The 25,430-nt window shown below is 42.7% G+C and overlaps 1 protein-coding gene across 1 annotated transcript in view; it reads left to right on the forward strand.

Moving 5' to 3' along the window:
* Positions 1 to 25,430, forward strand: part of sgcz (sarcoglycan zeta) — a gene marked incomplete at both ends in the record, with an annotated part of 413,270 nt that overhangs the window by 294,607 nt on the left and 93,233 nt on the right. Inside the window, one exon of the mRNA XM_079999368.1 lies at positions 23,074 to 23,161. Within this exon, the coding sequence (XP_079855494.1) occupies positions 23,074 to 23,161 (88 nt within the window). The remainder of the gene's footprint in view (positions 1 to 23,073; positions 23,162 to 25,430) is intronic.

Consider the following 25,430-nt stretch of genomic DNA (forward strand, 5'->3'; position numbering starts at 1 on the left):
ATCAGGCTTGTTGTTCCAGCACATCTCACAGATGCTCGATCAGATCAGACCCTAACCCCGGCCATCCACATGATGTAGAAGAAAACATGACTCATCAGACCAGGCCACCTTCTTCCATTGCTCCATGGTCCAGTTCTGCAAGCTGTGATGCACTGTGTGTTCTGACACCTTTCTATCATAGCAGCATTAACTTTTTCAGCAATTTATGCTACAGTAGCTCTTCTGTGGGATCGGACCAGACGGGCTGGACTTCACTCCCCACACACATCATTGAGCCTTGGGCGACCATGATCTTGTCGCCGGTTAGTGTCCTCCGGTTGTCCTTCCTTGGACCACTTTTTGTAGGTACTAACCACTGCATACCAGGAACACCCCACAAGACCTGCTGTTATGACCCAGTCATCTAGCCATCACAACTGTGCCCTTGTCATAGTCGCTCAGATCCTTACGCTTGCCCATTTTTCCTGCTTCCAACCAATCAACCTCAAGAACTGACTGTTCACTCGCTGCCTTATATATCCCAACCCTTGACAGGTGCCATTCTAACAAGATGATCAATGTTATTCACTTTACCTGTCAGTGGTTACATGTTGTAGCTTATCGGTGTGTGTATATACTGTATATATATACAGTATACCCGTATGTGTAATGCTATGATTTTAACAATGTAATATAATGCAATCCAAATAAACAAATCAACAACAAAGCATATTTCCATTATCACTCCATTATGGATCTAGTATTTAGGATTTTATCCAAGTTTCGAAAGGAAAGGAACTTTTTTGTGTATGTGTGTGTGTGTGTGTGTGTGTGTGTGTGTGTGTGATCCTGTGATTAATGACTGTGGCATCCTTCTAAGATGGGATAGACCAGACTAAACCCTTAGCAGCAATGAACTGGCAAAGAAAATAAATGGAGGTATTGAAGAAAATTGGTTTATTAGCATCCGCATTAGAAATTACCCATGTAGCAGCTACTTTTCCTCGGGTATATATGTGTGAAGAGTGGAAAGAGTGGAAAGGAGCAGAGGGAACATGGAGGGAGGAGGAGGAAAGGAGAAAAGAGGAGGAGAGGAGAGAGATGGAGGGTAGGAAAGATGGAAGAGAAGAGCGGAGCGATGGAGGAGAAAGGAGGAGAGGAGGAAAGGAGTGGAGAGAGGAGAAGTGGAGGAAGAGCCACAGAGATGAGAAAGAGGAGGGGAAAAAGTGGGATGGAGGCTGAGTGAAGAACCGAGTGCTGGATGGAGATCAAAGCCAGATATAAGGAGAGTATAAATAGGCGCGGGTTTGTACTCCTTCAGCTGCCTGGCAATTTACGAGTTGGTAATTAATTGGAAAGAAAGAGGGTTGAAAGAAGCGAGGCAGAGGAAATTAATTAAATTAAAATAATAAAACAAGGAAGGAGAGTCCTATGGTAACCAGCAGCTCCAGTCATCACACACGATGTGTGATGGTCCCTATTTAATTACAAGTCCATAAGTCCATATACCTCCATATAAATCCATAAGTCCATAAGCGCATAAGTCCATATATGTTCATGTACGTCCATAAGTCTGTCTATGTTCATATAAGTCCATATACAGTAAGTCAATAAGTCCATATACATTCATATAAGTCCATAAGTACACATACATTCATATTAGTCCATAAGTCCATATACATAAGTCCACAAGTCATATAAGTCCATAAGTCCATATACTTATACTTATAGCTCATAGAACTCTATCTCTATCACTCTATAGAACTATATCTCGCAAACAGCTGCAACGGTGTGTTGGTGCTCACTTCTTTGTTTGTTTTTAGTCTTTAATTCCCTTTATTGTGATTCTACCCAGATTATTTTCACAAGGAACAAGATGCTAAACATTAGGGACTCAAGACCATCACATTTATGCCCCAATTTTCTCGCCTCTGGACATTTTTGTCAAAGGTGCTCTGGCCCTTGGCTAATCAGTAAGGAGGAGACAGAGAGGCAAGCGCTCCAGCGCTCTGGTGCGCTTCAGGGAGAGAGGATTATGCACACCTCTACTGGCAACACTCCTCTCAAATGTCTGCTCACGTTGAAACAAAATGGACCAATTGCGTGTTCTTATAAGGACAAATAGAGACTTTTCTATCAACTTTTTTTTTTTTTACGGAACCATGGCTGTGTGAATCTACACAGGACGCCGCCTTGCAACTGCCAGCTCTTACACGCAGAACGTGACCCAAAACTTTCAGACAAAACAAATGTGGAGGGATGTGTTTTTATATAAATCAAGGCTGGTGTAATGATGTGATGTGGGATACGACAAACTCTTTCTTTTGATCTGGAATCATTTTTCATCACATACAGACAATTTAACTCTCCTCGTGAATTCACTTATTTTATATTGGCTGGCGTTTACATCCTCTCGCAAGTCGAAGTGCACGTGGCCCTGATGCCATCTCATCGACCAAATATTACGAGTGGAGAGTGGGAACCTGGACTTACCAGTTATTGTGCTCGGAGTCTTTAATAAGGGTAGCTTAACCCACAAATTCACCAAATATAAATAGTTAATTAAATGGCTGACCAGGAAGGAGAATACTTTGGATCATTGTTACACACAGTCCCCCTCGTGACTCTGGGACTATCTGACCACGCTCTTTTCATCCGATCCCGGCATACAGCCAGAAACGAAAACTTTCTAAACCTGCTGTTTATCTTGAATTGGAATTGGCACAGCAGAGAAGCAGTGGAGGAACTGCGTGACTGCCTGGATAACACAGACTGGGACATTTTTAGGACTGCTTCCAACAGCCTGGACGAATACACAGAGGCTGAGACTTCATACATAAGCTTCTGTGAAGATAGCTGTATTCCAACACGCACCAGGGTAAGTTATAACAAAGACAAACCCTGGTTTAAATCAAGACCCAGACAGCTTCGTTTAGAAAAAGGATAGGTTTAGACTGGCTGGCAAGTACACATTTGGCACGGCGATTAAGGAGGCCAAATCACAGTACTCTAAGAAGCTGGAAAATTCTCTGCCAATGACTCCTTGCCAGTCTGGAAGGAACTATGGGAGATCACAAACTATAAGACCAAATCCCCCACTCTATTAATGACCTCACACTGGCGAATGACCTGAATGAGTTCTATTGCTAGAGCCGTTCAAAGGTGGAGGTGATAAAAAACCGTGGTCTATTTCCCGGGTAATTTTCCTTTCCCACTGGGGACACTTGCTGGATGTTAGCGGGGTGTTGCTGGGTTTTTGGTGCATGGGAGTCGCCGCAGGCGAGCCGCGCAGCTCATGGCACACGCACTACAAGAGAGCACGAGAATACAGTTTGCGGTAGTTTTGCTGTGTAGATGCCGTGGCGATATTCTCCTGTAAGACAGGGGGCGCTGTGCACAAACCACCATGGGAAACTGAAAAAGCTCCTGTAAACATTACAAAGAAGTCCTGAGGGAAGGATCTGAATAACTAGAAAAGAGCAGTAAAATTTAAATAGAAAGTGTTAAATGTATATATATTTATTGTAGTGAGTGCAGGTGTTTTTTATAGATCAAATTGCAAATTGTCGGTGTAAACATTATAAAGAAGTCCCAAGGTATTAAAATAGTCCAAATCTTTGGACCGCGACAGCGATTTCGCCTTTCATGAATCCAACGGCATCTGATTATTTCTGTGGTCACACATGGATAGATTGTACAGATTGTACCTGTGCCCCTCTTCGCACAACCTTCCTTCGGAAAGCGTCCATCTTGAATTACCTGAAGTGCACCAGAAGAAGCAGAGGGAGTCCAGTTGGTGGCGGTAATGTACCTAAAGCTGGTTTAACACCAGCTTTAAACCATAACACAGAGATGAATATTTTGTGTGAAAGTGAAACCGGATCCTCATCTTGTTTACGGAAGTGACGTGAGCATGACATGTTCGGTCGTATACGTTGGGATGCGTCCCCTCCACAATGACGTCTCAGTGTGTGTGTAAAAGTAGTACGATTTAAAGGTTGAACTCTATCAACACGGTTTCACATTGTGACTTCACATCACATGGAATATGGAGGAATGATCTTTACCTGGACGGTCACTTTAAAAGGAAACGATCGATCGGCGTTGTTCAGCGCTATTCAGCGTCTCGGTAAGCGAACCGTTTTTCCCCATGTAATCTAACGAGAATATTAAACTCCACGGTTTAACATTTTTCTATTATTTATAAATCAAACTCGGTCTTGAAAATACGTTGAGAGATAAAAATAAAACACAAAGGAATACAAATCTGGAAGAATCTCATTTTCCATCTAGAAAAGCTTTTTTTTTTACTTATTTGGCTGCTCCTGGCGATTTTAGAAATGTGCGACAATGCAAGTTTTGCCGCGGTGGGTCACATATGGTAATGTCCTAATATGCGGCGTTACCGCCCCACATGGTGCCGCCACTGCCTTCATTTCATCTACATCACCATATGAACTACCGCACAAGTGGCCCCGTAGCAAGGTCCCCAAAGCCTCTGCTGACGTTTAACAAGCCTTTGATTTCCGTGATGGCCTTCCTCTCTTACCCTCAGATGGATTGTTTGTTCCGCTCCCTCTCTTTGTGTCTTTGTCTCTCTCGCACCCTTACCTTGTTTCAAGAAGCGCTTCCACCATTAAGGCTGTATCAACTCTCACATTCCACTTTCCCACCAATCATTCCCGGCTATTCCGAGTGTGAATGAACGCATGGGGCCGTTCACACTTGAGCACAGAGTTCCAAACCCAAATGGAAATGACAGAAAGTGTCTCCACGCTAACCCATCGCCGACACAGCCGTAGATGCGTCCGTTGTTTGTCTTTTAAAGGAGGGGGAAAAAATGGGGTTCAACTCAACACCAGTTCATTTTGACGAAGAGCAAACGTTAGAACTTCAAAGTCAGGGTTTTGGATCTTGTTTTTTTTTACAACATATACTTAGCGAATCTCTGATGTTGTTGAGGTTTTCGGCTCAAAATCAATTTCAAATTGGAGATGCCCCAGTTATGACCTGTGACCTCTTGTCACCTTTGGGTGGAACCCAAGAATAGGAATGACCCGTCTAACTTACTATTCCTGCGGTTGACTACCAATCATCATACTTTACTGTTCATTTCTTGTCCATTTTTGATTTCATACACATTACACAATTTTTGTTGTAGTGTAGTGTAGTGGTGTTTAATCTCATCTCATGGAAAAAAAAAGTGGAAACTTTGTTTGGTGGAAACAGAGAAGCCGCGAAAGTCATATACTGTACTAATAAGAACATCCCGGCTACCCTGGATCCCTTACAGCTTGAGAACAGGACTAACACGTAATTTGATGATGCTGTCTCACTGGCTATGCACGCTGTACTAAATCTTGCCATCTTCAAGGGAACAATTATACCCTCCAAATTGGTGTTCAATCTGAAGAATCTGGGTGTTAGCAATCCCATCTGTGACTGGCTGTTTGACTTCCTAACTGGCAAACCCCAGACAGTGAGAGTCAGCTCCAACTTTTCATCCACTATAGTCCTCAACACAGGAGCTCCACAACGCTGCTGTCTTAGTCCCTTACTCTACAGCCTGTTCAATTACTATTTATACTATATGTAATTAATACTCACTTACCTGTTTTTATTAATGACTCACCTCTAGTAATTGTACACAAATTTAAGTTTATCTGCATTCGGATCACAAACTCTCTTCCCTGCTCTCTAAATACTACTTGCATTGTGAGGAAGGGCCAACAGAACATTTTTTATGTGTCTTGAAACAGTTTGTCCACAAAAACACTGCTTAATTACATTTAACAGGGCAACTATAGAGAGCGTCCTCACCAGCAGCTGTACAATATGGTTTGGCAACATGACTGAGCAGGATCACAAATAACTTCAAAGGATTGTGAAAACTGGATTTAAAATCATAGGCACACCACTGCCACAGCTACAGGACATGTACAGTTTCTTCATTTTCAGTTTCTTACCGCAGGCAGCATTTTTTTTTCTGACGGTTTTTATTGTATTTATTGTGATTCATATCCTCTATAACTTGCTGAGAGAGCCAGGGCACTTGAATTTCATTGCATTTTAATGTACATTGTATTTTAGAGTATACATGACCAATAATAAACAAAAAAAAAACTATAGGTAGTTCTGACAGAAACTCTTCCATTTACTATTACGATTTATTTTGTATCATTTGAATTTGGTGTCTGGGCTCTACTGCTCCTAGGGGAGGTCGAGAGAGCTCAGCAACACAGCAAGAAATCAGGCAGAAAAGCAGGAAGCAAAGCAGGTAGGGCAGGAGGGGTTGACTGCTCTAATAGGCCGGCCCACAAGGGCGCGGCAGCATGTGGCGCCGTCAAGTTGTCCAACAGAACTAGCTTTGCATCATTTTTTGGAATTAAAACTCTTAATTACTGTACTTACATGCCAATCTTAAGTATCTATCCAAGTTCATTCAGTTTCAAGTACATTTCTTTCTAAGTGCTTTCAATTTTGATACTTCAAGTACTGTACATCGAGGAGTAATTACTTGTAGACTTCTCACTTGAGTAGAAACAACACTAGAGTCATTTTTGCATACTACTGCGTACTCCTTTTTCCTCCACTGGTAATAGGGGGAAGCATGTCAAGAGGTGTGCAGGTCAGTGGATGAGAACTTATCTTAACGATAATGCTGTGTCTCGGGTTGACCTGCTATAGCCGCTGCTCGGTGTTATCTAGATTTGCTATGAAGCCTTTAATCTGGAGCTGAATCTGGAGCTGCGCTCAGTCATGTGTCCGCCGGCCATGACAGCTGTGTTTCTGTGTGATGGATTGGCCTGGTCTTTACCGAGGGGAGGGGGTTTAACCTAAATGCTCCACTGTCACAGGAGGGACTTGAACACACACACACACACACACACACACACACACACACGCACACACACACACGCACACACACACACGCACGCATGCACGCACGCACGCACGCACGCACACACACACGCACGCACGCACGCACACACACACACACACACAGAGACACTACCATGCTCATGTGAACACACACATACATACAAATTCACACGACCACACTTCCATGAACACACACACACTTACATGACCACACACAAACACACCTACACACACAAAAAGGGTGACCAAAACTCTGATTAAAATGCCCAATTACCTATGCACACACTCTTTCTTCTCTTTCTCTCTCTCTCTCTCTCACACACACACACACACACACACACACACACACACACACATATACACACACACAGATTTAGTACAAATGAAGGAGGATCTTTCCTGATCCCCTGAGGGAATTGGCCTCAACAGAGAGGGAGAGAGAGGGCGAGAGACTAGACGCTGGAGGGGATATCAGAGCACCAAAAGCGATAGAAGGCTAGTTTTAAATAGTACGAGGCTGAAAATCGCTAAATCCAACGGATGGTTCTCGTGAATCCGCGACTCAGGGATCGTCATCACAACGGCTCCCTTTCGCCGAACTGGAATTTAATTTGGGGTGAAAGGTAGAAGGACAGATGCTGAGAAACAAAATAAAATCAATGATAACGACAAGAACAACATTAAACCTGGAGGGAAGCGCATTGAAAGTTAATACAACGCATAAATCCAATGTGGGCTTATGTGCACAAACTTTATTTATTTATATATTTACTTACTTGTTTCTTTTTTTTCATAATTTTTGTATTCAATCCTTTTAACTTCTTTACTTGCTGTAGGTATTTTTGAGAAAGGCCTCCCGTTTCTACTGATGCTATGTAGACGTTCAGTGTCGGAAGATGGTGCCCAGTCAATTATCTGTTTGCAAACAGGCACTATTTAATCTGTGGTTTGTTTATAACACCTCTCTCTCTCTCTCCCTCTCTCTCTCTCTCTCTCACTGAAGCAATATTTCTATCAGAAAGGAATCGTTTTCCCTCAGGTATATTAATATAAAGGTATATATATAAATTTGAATTGCAGATAGTGAAGGGGTGTTACGACAACAGGTGAGTCAGCCCAAAATCTCTGAGGGAGGGCTTCTCACAAACCAAGGGAGCAGCTCGACCTAAGTCCTTTTTAATGATTTAACGAGAAAGTTAGGTTAAGGAACTTTGTTTTCTGGCTCAACATTGCTTTGTATGAATACAGTAGGTTTCTGTGCAGCCGAAAATCTTAAAATCACTGTTCATCATAGATTTTTAAAACAGAAAGACAAAAGAATATGGATAGTCATCATGTATTTGTTACTCTAGTGCATTTTCAAACAGTAGCTTCAAATCAAAGAAATATATAGGTCCACACGTGGATAAAGATGTTTTCATTTCAACAATTTTCAGGAAAAAGGGGAATTATTTCATTATTATTACACATTATTACTATGCATCATTATAATTATTGCAATATTTTCATCTCATTATGTCTCTATGGTTAACGTTGAACTCAGAGACGTGGGTGACTTTGTTAAATCCGCTTTGTCGTGAAAACTTACTGCAGAAATTGCGAGTTTTGTTTGTCTTTACAGATCTTTTTAGCGTGTCCTCCCCTAAAGCAAATGAATGCAACACAGTTTACCCTCCTCTGCGACAGGTCTTCATCTACTTCCCCACTGCTCTCATTCCTTTGTGCTGTCTCTCCGTTTCTCCCCGTTTTGAGATTTATCGCTCTGCAGACCGAAAGCCGGGAGGTCTCTATTCTCTCACTCTCGCTCTCTTTTCTTTCTTTTCTGTCCCATTCCTCCAATCTACCCAACACACGCACACACACACACACACACACACACACACAGACACACACGACACAGAAGTCCAAATACGCGACGGATATGAATCATAGCCATCGCCCGCTTTAGCCCACCTTTCCCGCCATCTTCTGTCTCTGTCTGTCTTCCACTCCCTATCTCTCCCCATCTCCAACGCTAACCCCGGAGGTGAAAAATGATCCGTGCCTAGCTTTATCGGCCGGCGGACGAGGAGGAGTGATGGGACTGGGCAGTAGCCCGTCGTAAGGCGACGGCACGTCCTTTCCCTCGCGGCGGAGCATCCGTCTCTCGTGCTTCGCGGCAACGTCAGTGACATCGCCGCACGCTGAAGCGGCCGAGGACTGTTCGTAGGAGTTGACGTTTTGCTCACGTCGTCGTCGTGTTCGGCAATAGAAGTCGCAATAGGCAATAGGTATAAAATACTGATCCAATGAAAGAAATATAAATATAAATAGCGTACTGTCATCACGGGATGGTTGGATCGGAAATGACTCTAGGAAGTCAGGTCACATTGACTTACATGGGAGGCAACAAGGTTAGAAGTTCTGCAACAAGCCAGCAGGGGGCGAAAGTCTAACTTTTCAACAGCTTCCTATCCTATTGCTTCCGCTTCAGATATCTATCGGTCTATCTATCTAACCTGCCCAATTATATACTTTTGTCAGAATGCGAATTGTTGATAAAGAGGTTAATTGTTTTTCCTTTTTATTTATTGTACACTGGCATTTTTTCATTTTTGGATTTTAGGTTCATTATATTCGCATTTTTTCTCTTTTTGGTCATTTTAGGTGTATTATATATTGAAATATTTATATTGTTTTTATAATTGTTTATTTATGCATTAACAATTTCTGTCTTTTTTTAATTTGTATTACTTTGTTATTATTGCCTCATGTTTTGATGTGTTTAGCCCTGGTATGAAGTACGCTTTAGAAATAAAATGTGACTTGACTTAATACTGCAATTTGTCTATCTATCCATCCATCATCCATCTATCCATCTATATATCTGTCCATTGGTCTATCTATCTATCTATCTATCTATCTATCTATCTATCTGTCTGTCTGTCTGTCTGTCTGTCTATCTATCTATCTATCTATCTATCTATCTATCTATCTATCTATCTATCTATCTATCTATCTATCTATCTATCTATCTATCTATCTATCTATCTATCTATCTATCTATCTATCTATCTATCTATCTATCTATCTATCTATCTATCTATCTATCTATCTATCTATCTATCGTGGGTCTTTGGCACGTGAGACAACATCTGAGCAGCCAATTAGGTCTGGAGGAACACATTGATGGGGAGAGTTTGTGTAACTCAGATGAAATATGAATTGAAAACACGGATGGCATGTGGGGATAGTGAGTTATTTCTTGCCCGGTAGGGAGGCCGGATTAATGGTGTGGGTTGTTGCTGCTCAGCGTCTGGAGAATTGCAAATATTGCACACCTGCTGCCCGCTGCGGTGGGCAGGAGACAGGCTTGGACAGACACACACACATGCACACACACACACACACACACACACACACACACACACACCCACACACACACACACACACACACACACACGTTTTTTTTTTTACACTCAGTTTGTTGTTGGCATGCTGATCAGCAACACACACACAATCACAGTCAAATATGCAGATGCATCAGCATTTCTGTGGGCATATTTCATTTATTTTAATTTCCAAAGCAGAAAACATGTGGGTCTGACAATGCACAAAAGCAAATCAGCATTTCATTCCAGACTTGTGTTCGTACTACAGCTGAGATAAAGTCGGTATGTCTGGGAATGATTTGTTCGTTTCAAACAAATCTTTCAAATTACTCGGCAATCGTGAATCACTCCGGCAAACAAAGTTGTTTGTTTGAGACTCGGTTACTGCAGCCAGTCACACAGGCTGAACTCAAACTCAGCTCTCCAACGGAAATCACCAAGAGCCCTGAGTTGCAAGTCACGTATGTGCCTCAAGCTCCGCAGCGAATCTTCTACTTGTGAACACAATAATTACTGTGGAATAAATGCATTTTGACAGAATTAAATGATTCTTGGAGCCAAACCGACTCTTCTGACTCATTTTACAGACTGAATCAAACAAACTAAGTGCGGGAAAATTGAACAAATCTTTTACGGAGTCACTCCTGAAGAGCCTAATCTCCAAAAAGATTCAAACTTCTCATCACTAACAAGGAGGTCTGTGTAACTTGTAAGACATTATTTAATAATACCACAAGAAGAATGATGACAACGGTAACATTTTCCCAATAAGTTTTCTCACTCTCCTGACTGTAATGTACAAATTCATGTTTTTCTGAATATTGAGTGTGATTGAAATCTCCGCTTTGTCAGCATTGTGAATCAGATTTGTCTGCTTATTTTCAGATTTGTCTATTTGGTTAGCATAATGAATTAAGCATCATCTGAGGTATGCAAACAAATGTTCTCATTGAAGTTAGTTTAATTAGATTTGCGTAGGATGATCAAAATGAGAGGGACTCAAGGTTTTTTGTGCATTCCGCAGGATTTGTCGGCAACACTCACACACAAACCCACATACCACTCGTCCCAGAGGCAGTCGCCCATTATCAGAGGAGCCTCCCCCTTTCATGACTGTTGGGTTCGATAACTGGTATGTTGACTGCAGCCCTCAAAATGCACTTTTGTGATCTCTGAGACATATCTTACAGTAGATAGTAGCTCATCTACCCAACACTCTATTATCAATAATTACAAACTTGATTTATCTCTTTTCAAGGGCAGCCGAGCAGTGGTGCCTCACAAAAAGTCTTCTCATTATCACTTCCCTCTCATTTTCTCTGGGCATCAACGGGTCCACATTCCTTCACAAACGTAATTAAAATTTGTCTATTGGAATGATTCAGATTCGTATAAAGGCAATCGAAAGGTTTTCATACCACTGATACATGGACATGGTCTAACACATAATATGCAAGTGTGAATAACAATTTGTGGCTTCAAACTTATGATCTGAAGATATGATCCGCACATCGATCAGACAGACTGACTGAAATATCTGCTATGATCCAATTGAAATTCATAGATATATAGATCGATATAGCCAGCCAGCTAGCCAGACAGACAGACAGACAGACAGACAGACAGACAGACAGACAGACAGATAGATAGATAGATAGATAGATAGATAGATAGATAGATAGATGGAATTCACATTCTGATGAAAAGTAGAAAATTGTGTATGTATATGCTGTAGGCAAACGTTCAATGGGGGGGAGTGTCCCTATTACCCACGGTGCTTTTTTCATTCCATAACGAAACAGAGTAAAATAGAATCTACATAGGACCTACATGGAAAAAAAAAACACGCTGTTTTGGTGCGGTGACTGCGCCTGGGTTGGCATGGTTGGAACCTTTGGAGAGTACCAACCGTGTCGACGGTGCACCAGCGATGGGGCACACCAGTGATGGGGTGGGACCCCCCCGGTGGCACCCCCCCTGGGATGGCGCCCTAGATGGCCGCCTATGTCGTCTATAGGAAGAGCCGGCCTTGTTTGTATTTGCATATATGTATACATTCCCTAAAATTGCACTACTACCACTACTACTTCTCGTACTAATAGTGATAATAATAATAATAATTATTATTATAATTCTATTTATAATAATAATCGTAATATTATTAATAATTATTATGATGATTATTAGTATTATTATTATAACAAGAAGAAGATTTTTTTTATGCACATTCTAGTTGTCGGGTTGTCTCAACCTCTTGTGGAAATGTGGAAGACCAGTGATATAAATTGCACAAATTCCAAGCGGTTTCTTAGACCGTAAATGAATCGTCGAACTAGTTAACTGTCTCCAGTCTCGTAGTTCGATGCGCACACGTAATAAAAACCCAGATCAAATTTAGTCATGCAGTCAGGGACGGCTGTGTAAAAGACCACAGAAGCCCTGTGGGTGTTTTTTTTTTTTTTTTTTTTTTCTTCAGGAAAATGGACAGTGCCATGATGGAATTAGCATGCAGCGAGCACGCTCTGAATCATTTCAGCCTAACAGGGCTGCCACTGTTTGCAGGGCAAAGCCTCCCATCACATTCAAGTCGGACCCGGTTCCGTCAAGTTGAAGAATGCGTCCGTGTGTGCATTCTTTATGTAAATCTATTGCAATGAGTTTTACATAATAGTACACAAATTAAATACAAAAACAAGAAGATCATAATACTATTTGCACTGAACAATGACTGGATTTTAATCTGTTTTGAGCTACCAAATATGGAACACGAACAAATAATGATTTTTCATTCATTTCTTGAAATTGTTTTTGGTGGCGATATTGATATTGAAGGCCTCATTGTCGACAAAAAAGGGGATTCAACGCTAACAAATAACCCAATGGGCCCAAAATTTGCATTCCAGTTCCCAATATACTGCGAATCAGTTCAGGGTCAAGGACCAGGGGTTTGACAACCTCTGTAATAAAGGTTAAACACCATGACTGCATCTTAAATGACATTGCTTTCTTAGTAAACCATTTTTTGACTAAAACGAGACAGTGAACTAGAGGATCGAAGCAGCAGTTGTGGCTTTCCACAAACAGTCCCCACACCAAAAGAGGGTGTGGTGTGGGGATGGTGTGGTTTGGGCAGCCACTCCAGACCTCCATCTAGGTAAATTGGGACCCAAGATTAGAGTGGCTGCATAACTGTTGCTCGTTGGTTGGTCTAATGAGCAGCAGGTAAAGCCCCCTTCCCACACACACTCAGAAGAGAGGAGCCCTGTCATGACCTGTGTCCATCTGCTCCGGGGCTTATTCTATCAAGCCCACTCTCCACAATAAACTTGTGTGTTTTCTACACCTTCGTCTGTGTCTCTGTGCCGGAGGGGCCCTGAATACGCCACATGGGTGGTGTCTGTCAGGTGAAACTGCCACAGAGGGTTTCACTCGACCCACCTGAGCACACCAAGATTCCAGAATTCCCAAATGTTGGAGTACTGGCTCCATTTCCTAGCGAGGATTGGGGCAAGTGTAAACCCGAACTCGAGGCTTAAAAATGTCCCCTCAGAAATGAATAGGGGGCGTCAGAGACGGTATGCGGGGTCTGTGGCCTAACATCCTGCATCCTCCATTCAGCGTCCTGACCTCTCTTTCTCTCTCGCTCCTTCTCATTTCCTCAGTTTCAAATCACCAAGGACACTGAATACAATGCAAGGAGGAGGAAGTCCACTGAACTCATGTGTGTTTGATCTCACAATTGTCCTACAGTCCTTATTATTGAAGATTAGTGTCAATGTTTGTAGACAATTATTGGTTTCCCAAGCATATATTTTCATACTTTCATGTTCGTTCTGTTTTAGTAATGACATAGATTCATGTTTTCAATTCCAATCCGCCTCATTACTTCCGACTTCTATAATATTCAAATTCCAATATGTGTTTTCTCTCAATAATTAATATGTGCAGCGCAACAATTTTTATTATATTTATACATTTTTTAAGATAGCTGTATCTCGTTGTTTCTTGTGACAATTTTCTACACACAAACACATAAACCAGGAAATGTGTGGATTTACCAGAAAACCAGCGTTACATACTGTCTATATTGGATGGTCATGATTTTTTGATGTGAGATCTTAAGGAATTTAATTCCTTTTTTACATTTACATTCATCAAATTTCATTCTACGTCATTTTTATTTCATTTTGTTATCCAAAATTTTTTAATTAAAAAAATGAAAATTAAATAGTTAATTCTCTGTCCTTTGATCATTTGAAATATCATTAACACATCAATTACATACAGAATCATTTGTATAACACTAGTGTGACCGGGTATGGCACACCCATTATGCTCTCTCTCTCTCTCTCTCTCTGTTTCTCTCTCTCTGCCACGTGACACTCTGCATACAGTGACACCTACGTATATCCTGGCAAATAGCTTCACTTTGATTATTAAAAGAGGCGTGCGGCGCCCGGTTCCCACCTCGTGGTCTGCCACGGGAGCCGTCGTAATTAGTCAGGTAATAATGAGGCTACGGACTAGGTGTCTGACCAGATGGGTCCTCATAACAATCTTTCCAACTCCTGTTCTGTGTTTTTGGCTTGCGGCTGGGGGACAAAACGTCCGTCTAAACCGGCCCCTACGATGCATACCAATAAACCATACTAAGCAACACTACTACTACTGGAAGCAACCCTAAGAGACAAGCATATTTCTGCATCGATGCTTCAGCGAAGCTACACATAATAGGAATAATGAGCAGTCAGCCGGTCATTATCGTAAAATAACCCCCGACACTCTGAAGAGGGTTCGGAATATTGATTTCAATTTTATAGCTAGTAGCCTAGTTCGACAGCCTTTGCCATACCAATGACTCATTATTAAATTGTTATTCATTTGAAATTGGCCATCTGTGTTGATGTCCTCAAGTCTGCCGTTGTAAGTTCTATGTTGCAACACTAGATATCACCACTGGCTAGTGTTTGTAGAATAAAACAAGGGATGTGAATTCAGGCAGAGAAGTGGTTGCCCATGACCACGGTCATTATTACCAGATTGCCACTATTGACCAATCAGAATCGAGTATTCCACAGAGCTGTTTAGTAATAAGCGTTGACATAATTGCATGCAGCATTTGTCTGTATGTGAGTGGGCGGTGTACAGTTTACCACAATGAGGGTTTGAAGAAGATTCACCATCTGAAGAAGTGTTCTTGAAAGTTGTGTTTTTTGTTTGCCTTGAACTTCTTCATGCCGCCTGCTCTCGGTCTCCATTCCTGTTTTGGTTTCTGTTTGTGAAACTCTGCAGCTCAGATTTACCCAGAAACCACTGTAGTGCACTACATATGCTTAGGCTCTTATCTCAAGCTATCGACTACATTTTGTTTTAAAAGCCTTCAGCGCACGAGAATATTTTGAGCGTGCCGGCTGGTTATTGGCTAGGCTTATCTCGTACACTTTCTTGCAGCCATTATGGAATTACTACTTAATGACGGTCGATTATTCATTCAACAAATTAAAAGATTGTCAATGCAGATTTATTTTTTTTATCCCTACTCTAAGCACTTATCGGCAGCACTAGCGGCTGTTTATCAAGTTGGTTGGTTGGAGTGTCTCGCTCCTGAATGTATAAGTCCACTACTTCTAATTCTCTCTCTCGCGCTCTCTCTCTCTCTCTCTCTCTCTCGCTCTTTCTCTCTCTCTCTCTCTCGCTCTCTCTCTCTCTCTCCCTGTCAGTCACTCTTAATGTGTCTCCTGTTTTTTTTGTTTTTTTTTCCGGGGGGAGAGGGATTAGGTTAACGCCGGAAGGCGACGGAAATAAAGTGGGCTGCGGTGGGGACACGACGATCCATATGGCGGGTGGAAAGAAATGATGCATAGAGGACAAAGAGAGGGATGGGAATGAGAGAAAAAGAAACAAAAAACCGTGAGAGAGAGCGGAGGGGGGCTGTTAATTCATCGGCAAGGACGAGTCCACAGCGTATAGCCGGAGCTTAAAGAGAATGCTAATCAAACAGGGTCCGATGAAGCGCCCCCAGTCTCCTCGCTCTACCCCCACTCTCCTTTAATTTTGGCTAATTAGCCGGGGCTATTAAATAAGTGATGTGTTTGTTGGTGCGCTGGTGCTAATTTGTTGTTCTCGATCCCAGCGATCGTATAACAACAGAAAGTAAACAAGTGTCACGCGCTAGCTAACTCTCTCTTTAGTGTCTTCGGGGGTTTTCACCATTCGACGTTCTGTCCTCTGGAAAATAAAGCAAAAGTTTGATTGTCGAGATCCAGTGTAGCTGCAAAGACCGCCGAGCTTCCTGGGAAACAAAGTTGTGTTGAAAGTATTGAAATTATAACCCTTATGGCATGCGATATACTGTATGTGAAGATTATATAAACAATCAGCCACAACATTAAAACTCACCACTAATAACCACTAATATTGTGTAGCTCCCTCTCGTGCCGCCAAAACAGCTCTGACCCATCGAGGCGTGGACTCCACAAGATCTCTGGAGATGTTAAGTGATATCTGGCACCAAGATGTTAGCAGTAGATCCTTTAGGTCCTGTAATACCCCTTTCCCACTGCACCAAAAACCCAGTAACACCCCCAAACATCCGGAATTTGTCATGAATGGGAAAGGAAACACCTGGGTTTTAGTCCTGGGTCAAATGACAATGCAATAGACAGATTTTAATCGGCTTGTTTTTAAAGTCCTGTAAGTTGCAAGGTGGGTCTCCATGGATTGGTCCGTGTTGTTCCAGTATATCCTAGAGATGCTCGATTGGATCTGGGGAATTTGTAGGCCAAGTCAACACCTTGAACTCTTTGTCATGTTCCTCAGACCATTCCTGAACATTTTTTGCAGTGTGGCAGGGCCCATTATCCTGCCATCAGGGAATACCGTTCTCATGAAGGGGTGTACTTGGTCCACAACAATGTTTAGGTAGGTGGTACTTGTCAAAACATCATCCACATGAATGCCAGGACACAAGGGTTCCCAGCAGAACATTGCCCAGATCATCACACTGCCTCTGCGAGCTTGCCTTCTTCCCATAGTGCATCCTGGTGCCATCTCTTCCCCAGGTAAATGATGCACCCGGCCATCCACATGATGTGAATAGAAAATGTGATTCATCAGACCATGCCAACTTCTTCCATTGCTCCATGGTCCAGTTCTAATGCTCACATGCCCATTGTAGGCGCTTTTGGCTATGGACAGGGGTCAGCATGGGCACTCTGACCTGTCTGTGGCTACGCAGCCCCATACACAGCAAGCTGTGATGCAATGTGTGTTCTGACACCTTTCTATCATAGCAGCATTAACCTTTTCAGCAATTTTGGCTACAGTAGCTCTTCTGTGGGATTGGACCAGACAGCTGGACTTCACACCCTACTTGCATCAATGAGCCTTGGGCGCCCATGACCCTGTCACCGATTTACCAGTTGTCCTTCCATGGATCACTTTTGGTAGGTACTAACCACTGCATACCAGGAACACCCCACAAGAACCTGCTGTTTTGGAGATGCTCTGACCCAGTGATCTAGCCATCACAATTTAGCCCTTGTCAAAGTCACCCAGATCCTTATGCTTGCCCATTAAATGGCATTTTAATTTTTCCTGCTTCCAACACATCAGCTTCAAGAACTGACTGTTGATTTGCTACTAATATATCCCACCACTGGCAGATCATGGCAGGTGCCATTTCAACAAGATGAGCAATGTTATTAAATTCACTTGTTAGTGGTGGTTTTATTGTTGCAGCTCATCGGTGTGTATATATATATATAAAAAAAAAAAAAAAATATATATATATATATATATATATATATACAGGTACTCCTCACTTAATGACTGAGTTCCGATCCTAGGACCAGGTCTTATCGGCCAAGAATTGGTCGGTAAGCAAGGTCCCGTGTTATTTCACGGTAAGGGGGCGTGGCGATTGCGAACACAAGTGTAGTGAATACTGACAGATTGCAGGAACGACACTGAGACTGAGAACGGTGATGAGATGAGATGTATACACAGTGTATATAGTGTATATAGTACATACAGTATAGTATATAAAGGGTGGTACGCGATGAGATGCTTGACGCTGAGACGCCGCGGAATTGTACGCGGCGTACAATACTGACTGGTCAGAGAGCTGGTCGTAAGTCAGAACCACAGTCGTTAAACAGGTAGGTCCCTAAGTGAGGAGTTCCTGTATATATGTACTGTATATATACAGTATATATGTCATTAAAGTTATAATTAGAATTGTATTTTTACTATTAGAACAACAATGTTTTTCACAGTCCTAAAGACACCTAATGCTCATAAGTGTTAGGAGTGCATAAAGTTCATAGCCGTAGTTTTCTCCCTAGCTCTGGTTGAGAACCATGGAATTAGAGTCATACTGTATTTTCAGTCGTGTAGGACTGAGAGTTGCACACATTCTCACCTAAAAAGAATATATAAAAAGCTCCATTCACCAGCACGTTAGCTTGGCTCTAACCTGCTGTTATTACAAACAGACATTAGTGGCGGCTTAATATGCAGCTGTTACTCACAGCGGCCATTTCCCCACACATTTGCATATAAGCTTCAACTCCAACGGGTCCGTCCCACTGTCTGCCTTCCGTCCGCAGTGCTCCGTGAATGACAGCGCGCTGATGACGCTGAATCGGAGCAGAGATGACGCCGCTCACCACCCACTGAGCTGGAATGATGTGGAGAACATTACATCTGGCGTGCTTTACAAAGGGCCCCCATCGTGCTTTCAGCGTAGTAGAAAGATAATGTAGTGAAAGCCATCACACGCACCGTTGAAAATAATTAATCTGACCGTACGGCCGTTATCAAGATACACAATGCCCAGTGTACGAGTGGGGGGATCTAAATTTGTTTTGGGAAGAAAATGCTGTGAGCCAACTTGGGATAAGACGGATTTGTGTGCGTGTTTGTCTATATCTGACCCTCCACTGTTGCAATTCACTGGACAGGGGTGCTGCCGGGTGTGTGGTGTGTTACATTAGAGATTTGGCTCTGCTGTGGTAAACAGACTTTCCAAACAACAAAATAGCCTGCCAGAATGCACAAAGAGAGAGAGAGAGAGAGAGAGAGAGACAGAGGCAGAGAGAGGGTTACTAAAAGAAACCTTTATCCGCCGGCAGGACATATGCAAGCCAACCAAAACACAGCATGTGAAGCAACGACTAAAAAAATCAATGAGAAGGTGACCAAAGCACCTCACACTCTGCTGCTCTCACAATTTGTTGGCTGTAACATGCATTGCATTAGCCCGGTTATGGCAAAAGCTCCAGTCTTCGTGTTTCTACTTAAACGTTCCACGTGATATTTCTCTACTTTCTCTACAAAATGTTGCATCACAGTCTTTGTTATTCTAGCTTCAATGTACATATTTATGTTGTTTAATTATAAATGATTCAGAAACCAGCAAGCCAGTTTCTGACACATCAAGAAATGTAAAATGAATCCAAGGAGGTGTTTACATGCTCTGATGAACTGTTGCATTCATTGAAAATTCAGGCATCTAGTCATTAAAGACTTCAATGAAAAAGCCTTCAAGCAGTCACGACTTCACCCCAATTATGGAGATCTCAGTGTTCTACAAACCTACGCCCTATGACTGCCTTAAACTGGCCATGGATTATTAATGTAAATACAAATCAAGAGGCAGATACTGGTGGAGAGTGACGGAAAGTGAGAGAGTGACAGAGGTAAAGAACAACAGATAGAGAAACAGCAAGGGATAGAAGTAGAGAGTGACAGATAGAGGTAGAGTAGCAGATAGAGGTGGAGAGGGGCAATATAGAGAAATAGAGAGAGTTAGAGAGGCAGATAGAGTGAGACATATGGAGACGGATAGGTAGGCGTAATAGAGCGGCAGTTAGAAGTATAGAATCCCAGATAGAAGTAGAGAGCAACAGAAAAAGAGAGAGTGAACGAGGTAGAGAACAGCAGATAGAGGTAGAGAGTACCAGAGGAAAAGTGTGACAGATAAAGATATAGAGAGCGAGACAGAGGTAGAGAGCGACAGATAGAGATATACAGCGACAGATAGGGGTAGAGGTAGATTGAGGTAGAGAGAGGTGGGTGCACAGGGTGCCAGCGGCCGTGGAGGGCCCACATATCTGGCTCTCTGTTGGCATCAGCGGTGGGGGGGCTGAAATCCGGGTGTCCTGAGCTGAGCACAGGACACCTGACTATGTGGGTGGGCACTCAGGCCTTGTGGCCAGGTGATGCATCTCGCAGCTGTGGTATCGCAGAGCGTTGGTGGGCGTTAGGGCCCCGCCAGCTTGCCTGCAGTACGGGTGGTTCTGGCGGGCCGTCCGTCTGTCGGCCCTGGCTCCGGGCCCGTGCTTGCCCGGGTTCTGCGCCTGCGCCTGGCTTTCCTGCGTTTCCTGGTTGTGGAGTGTCTATATTTCTGCATGAACCTTTTCCGCTGCTTGGAGGTGCTACGATATAATACCGACCTTATTCACCAGAACACACCACCAGCACCTGCTTTGAACATGCCCTCAACACCCTCCTGGTTACATCCCTATCCTTTTCTTCCTCATTTACTGCCATAACTATGACAGGAAGAGGCCACATGCCGAATTGCTGTACCAATTTTCCTGAACTTAATTAACTCTGTTTTGTCAATACATGTTGTTGCCAATGTTGCTATGTTTACGTTTTTCCATGTCGATTTTGGTTCTATCTTTTTTTTTCACCCGTGGTGATTCTCCCCCCCTGGTTAACGACCAAAACATGGTAAGATTTTTCTCCAAAGAGGGGGGTGGGTGGCAGTTCTGTGTGACAAAAAACTGTGCTCTTGTCATTCTACAGGTCGTCCACAGGACAGAGTTATTGCAGCAGTTCTTGATGATTTAAGAATCAATAAAGAGTTGCATAGCAGATTGAGAAGTTGAACTCCACTTGCAGACTAACTCTGTCCTGGATGCAATGGCACAAATACTCTGTGTTGTATTCCCAGCATGCTGACAGCACAGGTTAGAAAAATAAAAACAGCAAAATACCTCTGCACAAAGACAATAGCAGAGATAATAGTTCAAGACAGAGAGAGAGAGAGAGGGCGAGCAAGAGAGAGAGAGAGGCAGAGAGAGAGAGAGGGCAAGAGAAAGAGAGAGAGGAATAAAAGAGGAAACAAATACGGATCAGCGACTTTCCAATTTTAACACATTTCTCATTTGGAATTCAGTGCGGAACGGGGAAAGATATTAATTTAGGGAAATCAACGGAAAAATTGGGTCACCTGCGAGCATTTCATTCATTTCACATCAACAAAACAAATTAGCAATCTGGAAAGGGAGAGGGAGAGAGAGAGAGAGAGAGAGAGAGAGAGAGAGAGAGAGAGAGAGAGAGAGAGAGAGAGAGAGAGAGAGAGAGGCAAATGGAGTGGATAAAAATAGAAAACAAAAGAACAGGTGTTAGTAAGAGAAAGAGCAGAGGAGGAATAAAGGGGAGATGAAAGTTTTATTCAGATCGAAGAGAGGGAATCACTAACAGAACGAGTAGAAAGAGAGCAACAGAGCGGGGGAGACGGTATCTGAATTATTTGTGTGTGTCTGTTCGGTTTCTAATCAACAAAACACACACACACACACACACACACACACACATGAAAAATACAAAAACATGAAAATACACACACAGTTTCATCAGCCACAATTTATTTCTTTCTTTCAGGACTATTAGTGTAATTCAGTCAGGACCGCATTTGTCAAAGAAACCTTTATCCAAATGCAGAAACATATTTTCAGTAACTTATATATGGCGGTATGGCTCTGTTCTGGGACCTCCCCGCCCTTTCACGGACATGCAGGGAAAGCCTCAGCAAGGAGAGCACTCCCCCCGGCCTTTCCATGTGAACACATGGAAAGCCTAAAGCGAGGGAGAGCAGCAGCCAAGACCCCCCAAGGGAACAGATCAGAGCAAGTGTCAATGACAAAAGAAATGACATTGATAGTCGAGTACAGCATAAAAAAGGAGGCGCTTGGGTGCCGGTGGTTTGCAAAGAAGCTTGCAAAGAAAGCAACGAGGGTAGGCAGGCTAACGACTCCCTAAGGAAGGCTCCCCAGATGAGATTTGCCAATTGGATGCATGGATGGGATCAGCCGGTGAGGCTGGTTTGAGTGCTGAGCATGACTTTGTGGCCCGCCTGAACTAATGCTGCGCTCAATTTATGGTACTACATCTCTATCACTCGCCTAGAGTAGAGGTACACCGGACAGAGGGTTGAAAACCAACGCAACCTTTAAAAGGCCATTTTCCTCATAAATATTTTCAAACAATTGTGGTTAACATATGAAATATAAAAATCAAAATCTAAAACTATTTAAATCAATAAATGTGTAGATTAGGTGGGGGGGTTCTTCCATTTTTCACAAAGTGTACGAGATGTACTGAAATGTGCATGAAAAGGTCTATAAATAAAATGTATTAAATTTGGTATAAATAACCAATTACCCATACAAAATGATTTGGAAGGGGTTCAAATAAAACGTCTGCCTTGTGCAATCTTTCCCTATAATCCTGCCCATTAGCTACATTGCTTTGAAATTTGATCTTTCTTGTGAATAAATCCTTTACAAAGCAAAATGAATTGCATTAAACCAAGTTCTGCAACGTCTCAACACAGTTCAGGCAAGCGCGACTCAGTCAATTGAGTTAAATTTAAGTGGAGAGAGACTGGAATGATGACAGTGACGATTTGATTGATCTTTGGATTTGAGTGGTGGCTGATTGGAGACCATTCCTTCACCTTAATTGTCCCTAAATCAACAAGAACTGAACATTTCCTTCCTTCCTTCCTTCCTTCCTTCCTTCCTTCCTTCCTTCCTTCTCTGTCCAGGACAGTCCGCTGGTTCTGCAGTCTGATAGAAATGTGACGGTAAACGCCAGAAACAATCAAGGACAGCTGACCGGACAACTCACCGTGGGTAAGACATGTACACACAAACGCGTACGCACGCACGCACGCACACATGCACGCACGCACGCACGCACTCACAAAGAAGCATTTAATCTAGCATCAACACAAACGTGGTTTTTTTGGTTGTTTTGCACATCCCAAGGTGACAAAACACTCTCCTCTCTCTCTCAAAAAAAAGAAAATCTGATCATCTCTCACTTTGCTTTGTTTATGTTTGTGTTCCTAAAAGTTTTTTGTTTTTTTTACTGTCTGTTTACCCAAGTTTAAATGGATCTCGTCCCCATTTGCACATCTCGCTGATGCAGTCGTTCCGGAGCGTCCTTTAAATGACATCGCTGGTGGGTCTACTCTTTGACCACGCCCCCTATAGAGTCACCTGTAGAGATGAATGGAGAATCTCAATGGCATTGCGAACAGCGTGAAAATTGGTGGGGTTTTTTTGTTTTTCTTTTTCAATTTAAACTCATCACTTGTAACTGATTCGAGAGACCACCAGAGTTACTAATTTCTGCTGAACAACCTCTCTCTCCTGTCAGGAAACAGACTTTCCTATTATACAATCTTTTGGTCCCCCCCCCCTCTCTCTTTCTCTCTCACTCTCTCTCTCTCTCTCTCTCTCTCTCTCTCTCTCTCTATTATAATTCCCAAGCATATGCAGGTAAGTGCATGTCCACAATCAATGCAATCAATGGGTCCCATGGGGAAACAGACATTTTCCCACCAATTTCAATGTTTTCCCCTTCCTATATATGAGACCCCAGGTGGTTCAGGCTCAACAGCACTGATGCCTTGTATATGTCAAGTAGTAACGTAACACGGCATTTGCAAATGCTGCATACTCTATATAGAACATGCATATCACTATCATTGCATCCAGTGGTGTAAGAGCCATCTGTTAGTTTGGCTCACAGCACCACTGACCCAGCAGAACATGCCAGAAACTGGGAAACAGGAAGACCATGTTATTTTTCTTATTTCCTAACCACAGTTTTACACTTGGTTGTTGTTGTCATTTATGACATTTCATTCATTCAATTCCGAGCTGAATCGTGATAGTTGTGAGAGATGCCCCCCCACCGTCCACACTCATTGAATCGAAACTCAAGGAGCGAGTATGGCACGTTGCTCTTTCAGTTCGCGAAAATCAAAATTCTGACTGAATCTTAGACACCTGTGTGAATGCCTGTGTGAACGCCTGTGTGAACGCCTGTGTGAATGGCTGTATGAATGCCTGTGTGCCGAGTCTTTCACGAAACAAACGAACGATAGAGTCTTTTGCCAGAGTGTCTCCCGACACCCGATTCCTTTTGAACATTTGTTCGCTACGAACATATCGTGCATCACTCCCCTGGCCAGTCTGGGATCAGGACCCTGCAGTCGAGAACGCGAGAAAGTGTTTAAACACAAGGGATTCAACGTCAGATCCTGGGTAATATTCTACGCCATACTAACATCCATAAACATTAACATCCAAAATCTTCGAGAAGTTAAAGTAGATAATCTGCAATGGCAGAAAGGCCTTGGGGCTGTAACGTTAAAGGGTGTGTAACAAGTCTGGAGGTTGGTCGTACCAGAGGGCCTGCTAAGTAGTTCACATGGTTTTGATTTTGTCACTATTGCATATTACTCAAGTGTCTCCAAGCAAATATAAGTAAGTAAACTGTTTTATTTTGAGTAGCCACCTTGCTCTGACAAACATTACATGAAAAGAAACAGCTTTCATCTCATCCTTAAACCCTAACCTGCTCTTGTCACCAGATCACAGAGGCCGGCTTTGCGGCTCTGCGTCTTTGCAGCTTTGCTCGCTTTCTGTATATGTAAGAGAAGAAAAACATGAATAGATATGGGAGACTTAGATGTAGGCAACCACCGAATAAGCTAAATTATAACTTTCCAGCAAACACCTGATGTTGGTTCAACACTTGTAGCTCACCAAATGAATAACGTTGTCTCTTCTTCCACACACACACACACACACACACACACACACACACACACACACACACACACACACACACACACACACGCACACACTGTTTTTGACACTTTGAAAGTTTGAAATTCCTGCAGCTCACCTCCTGCTATGGAAACTCCCCGACGCAGCTTTCTCTACCAGCAGCAAAAAAAGAAAAACTTTAATGGACGTGTGTGTTCGTGTGTGTGTGAGTGTTTGTGTCGCTGTCAGCGGAATCAGTCTCAACTTAGCAGGGTTGCCTGCTAATGACCCAACACCAGAAGTGGGTTACTGGAAACCCTTTTTATACGTCACTGACATT

Source organism: Zeus faber (genome assembly GCF_960531495.2).
Source record: "Zeus faber genome assembly, chromosome: 4".
In the NCBI taxonomy this organism is placed as follows: domain Eukaryota; kingdom Metazoa; phylum Chordata; class Actinopteri; order Zeiformes; family Zeidae; genus Zeus; species Zeus faber.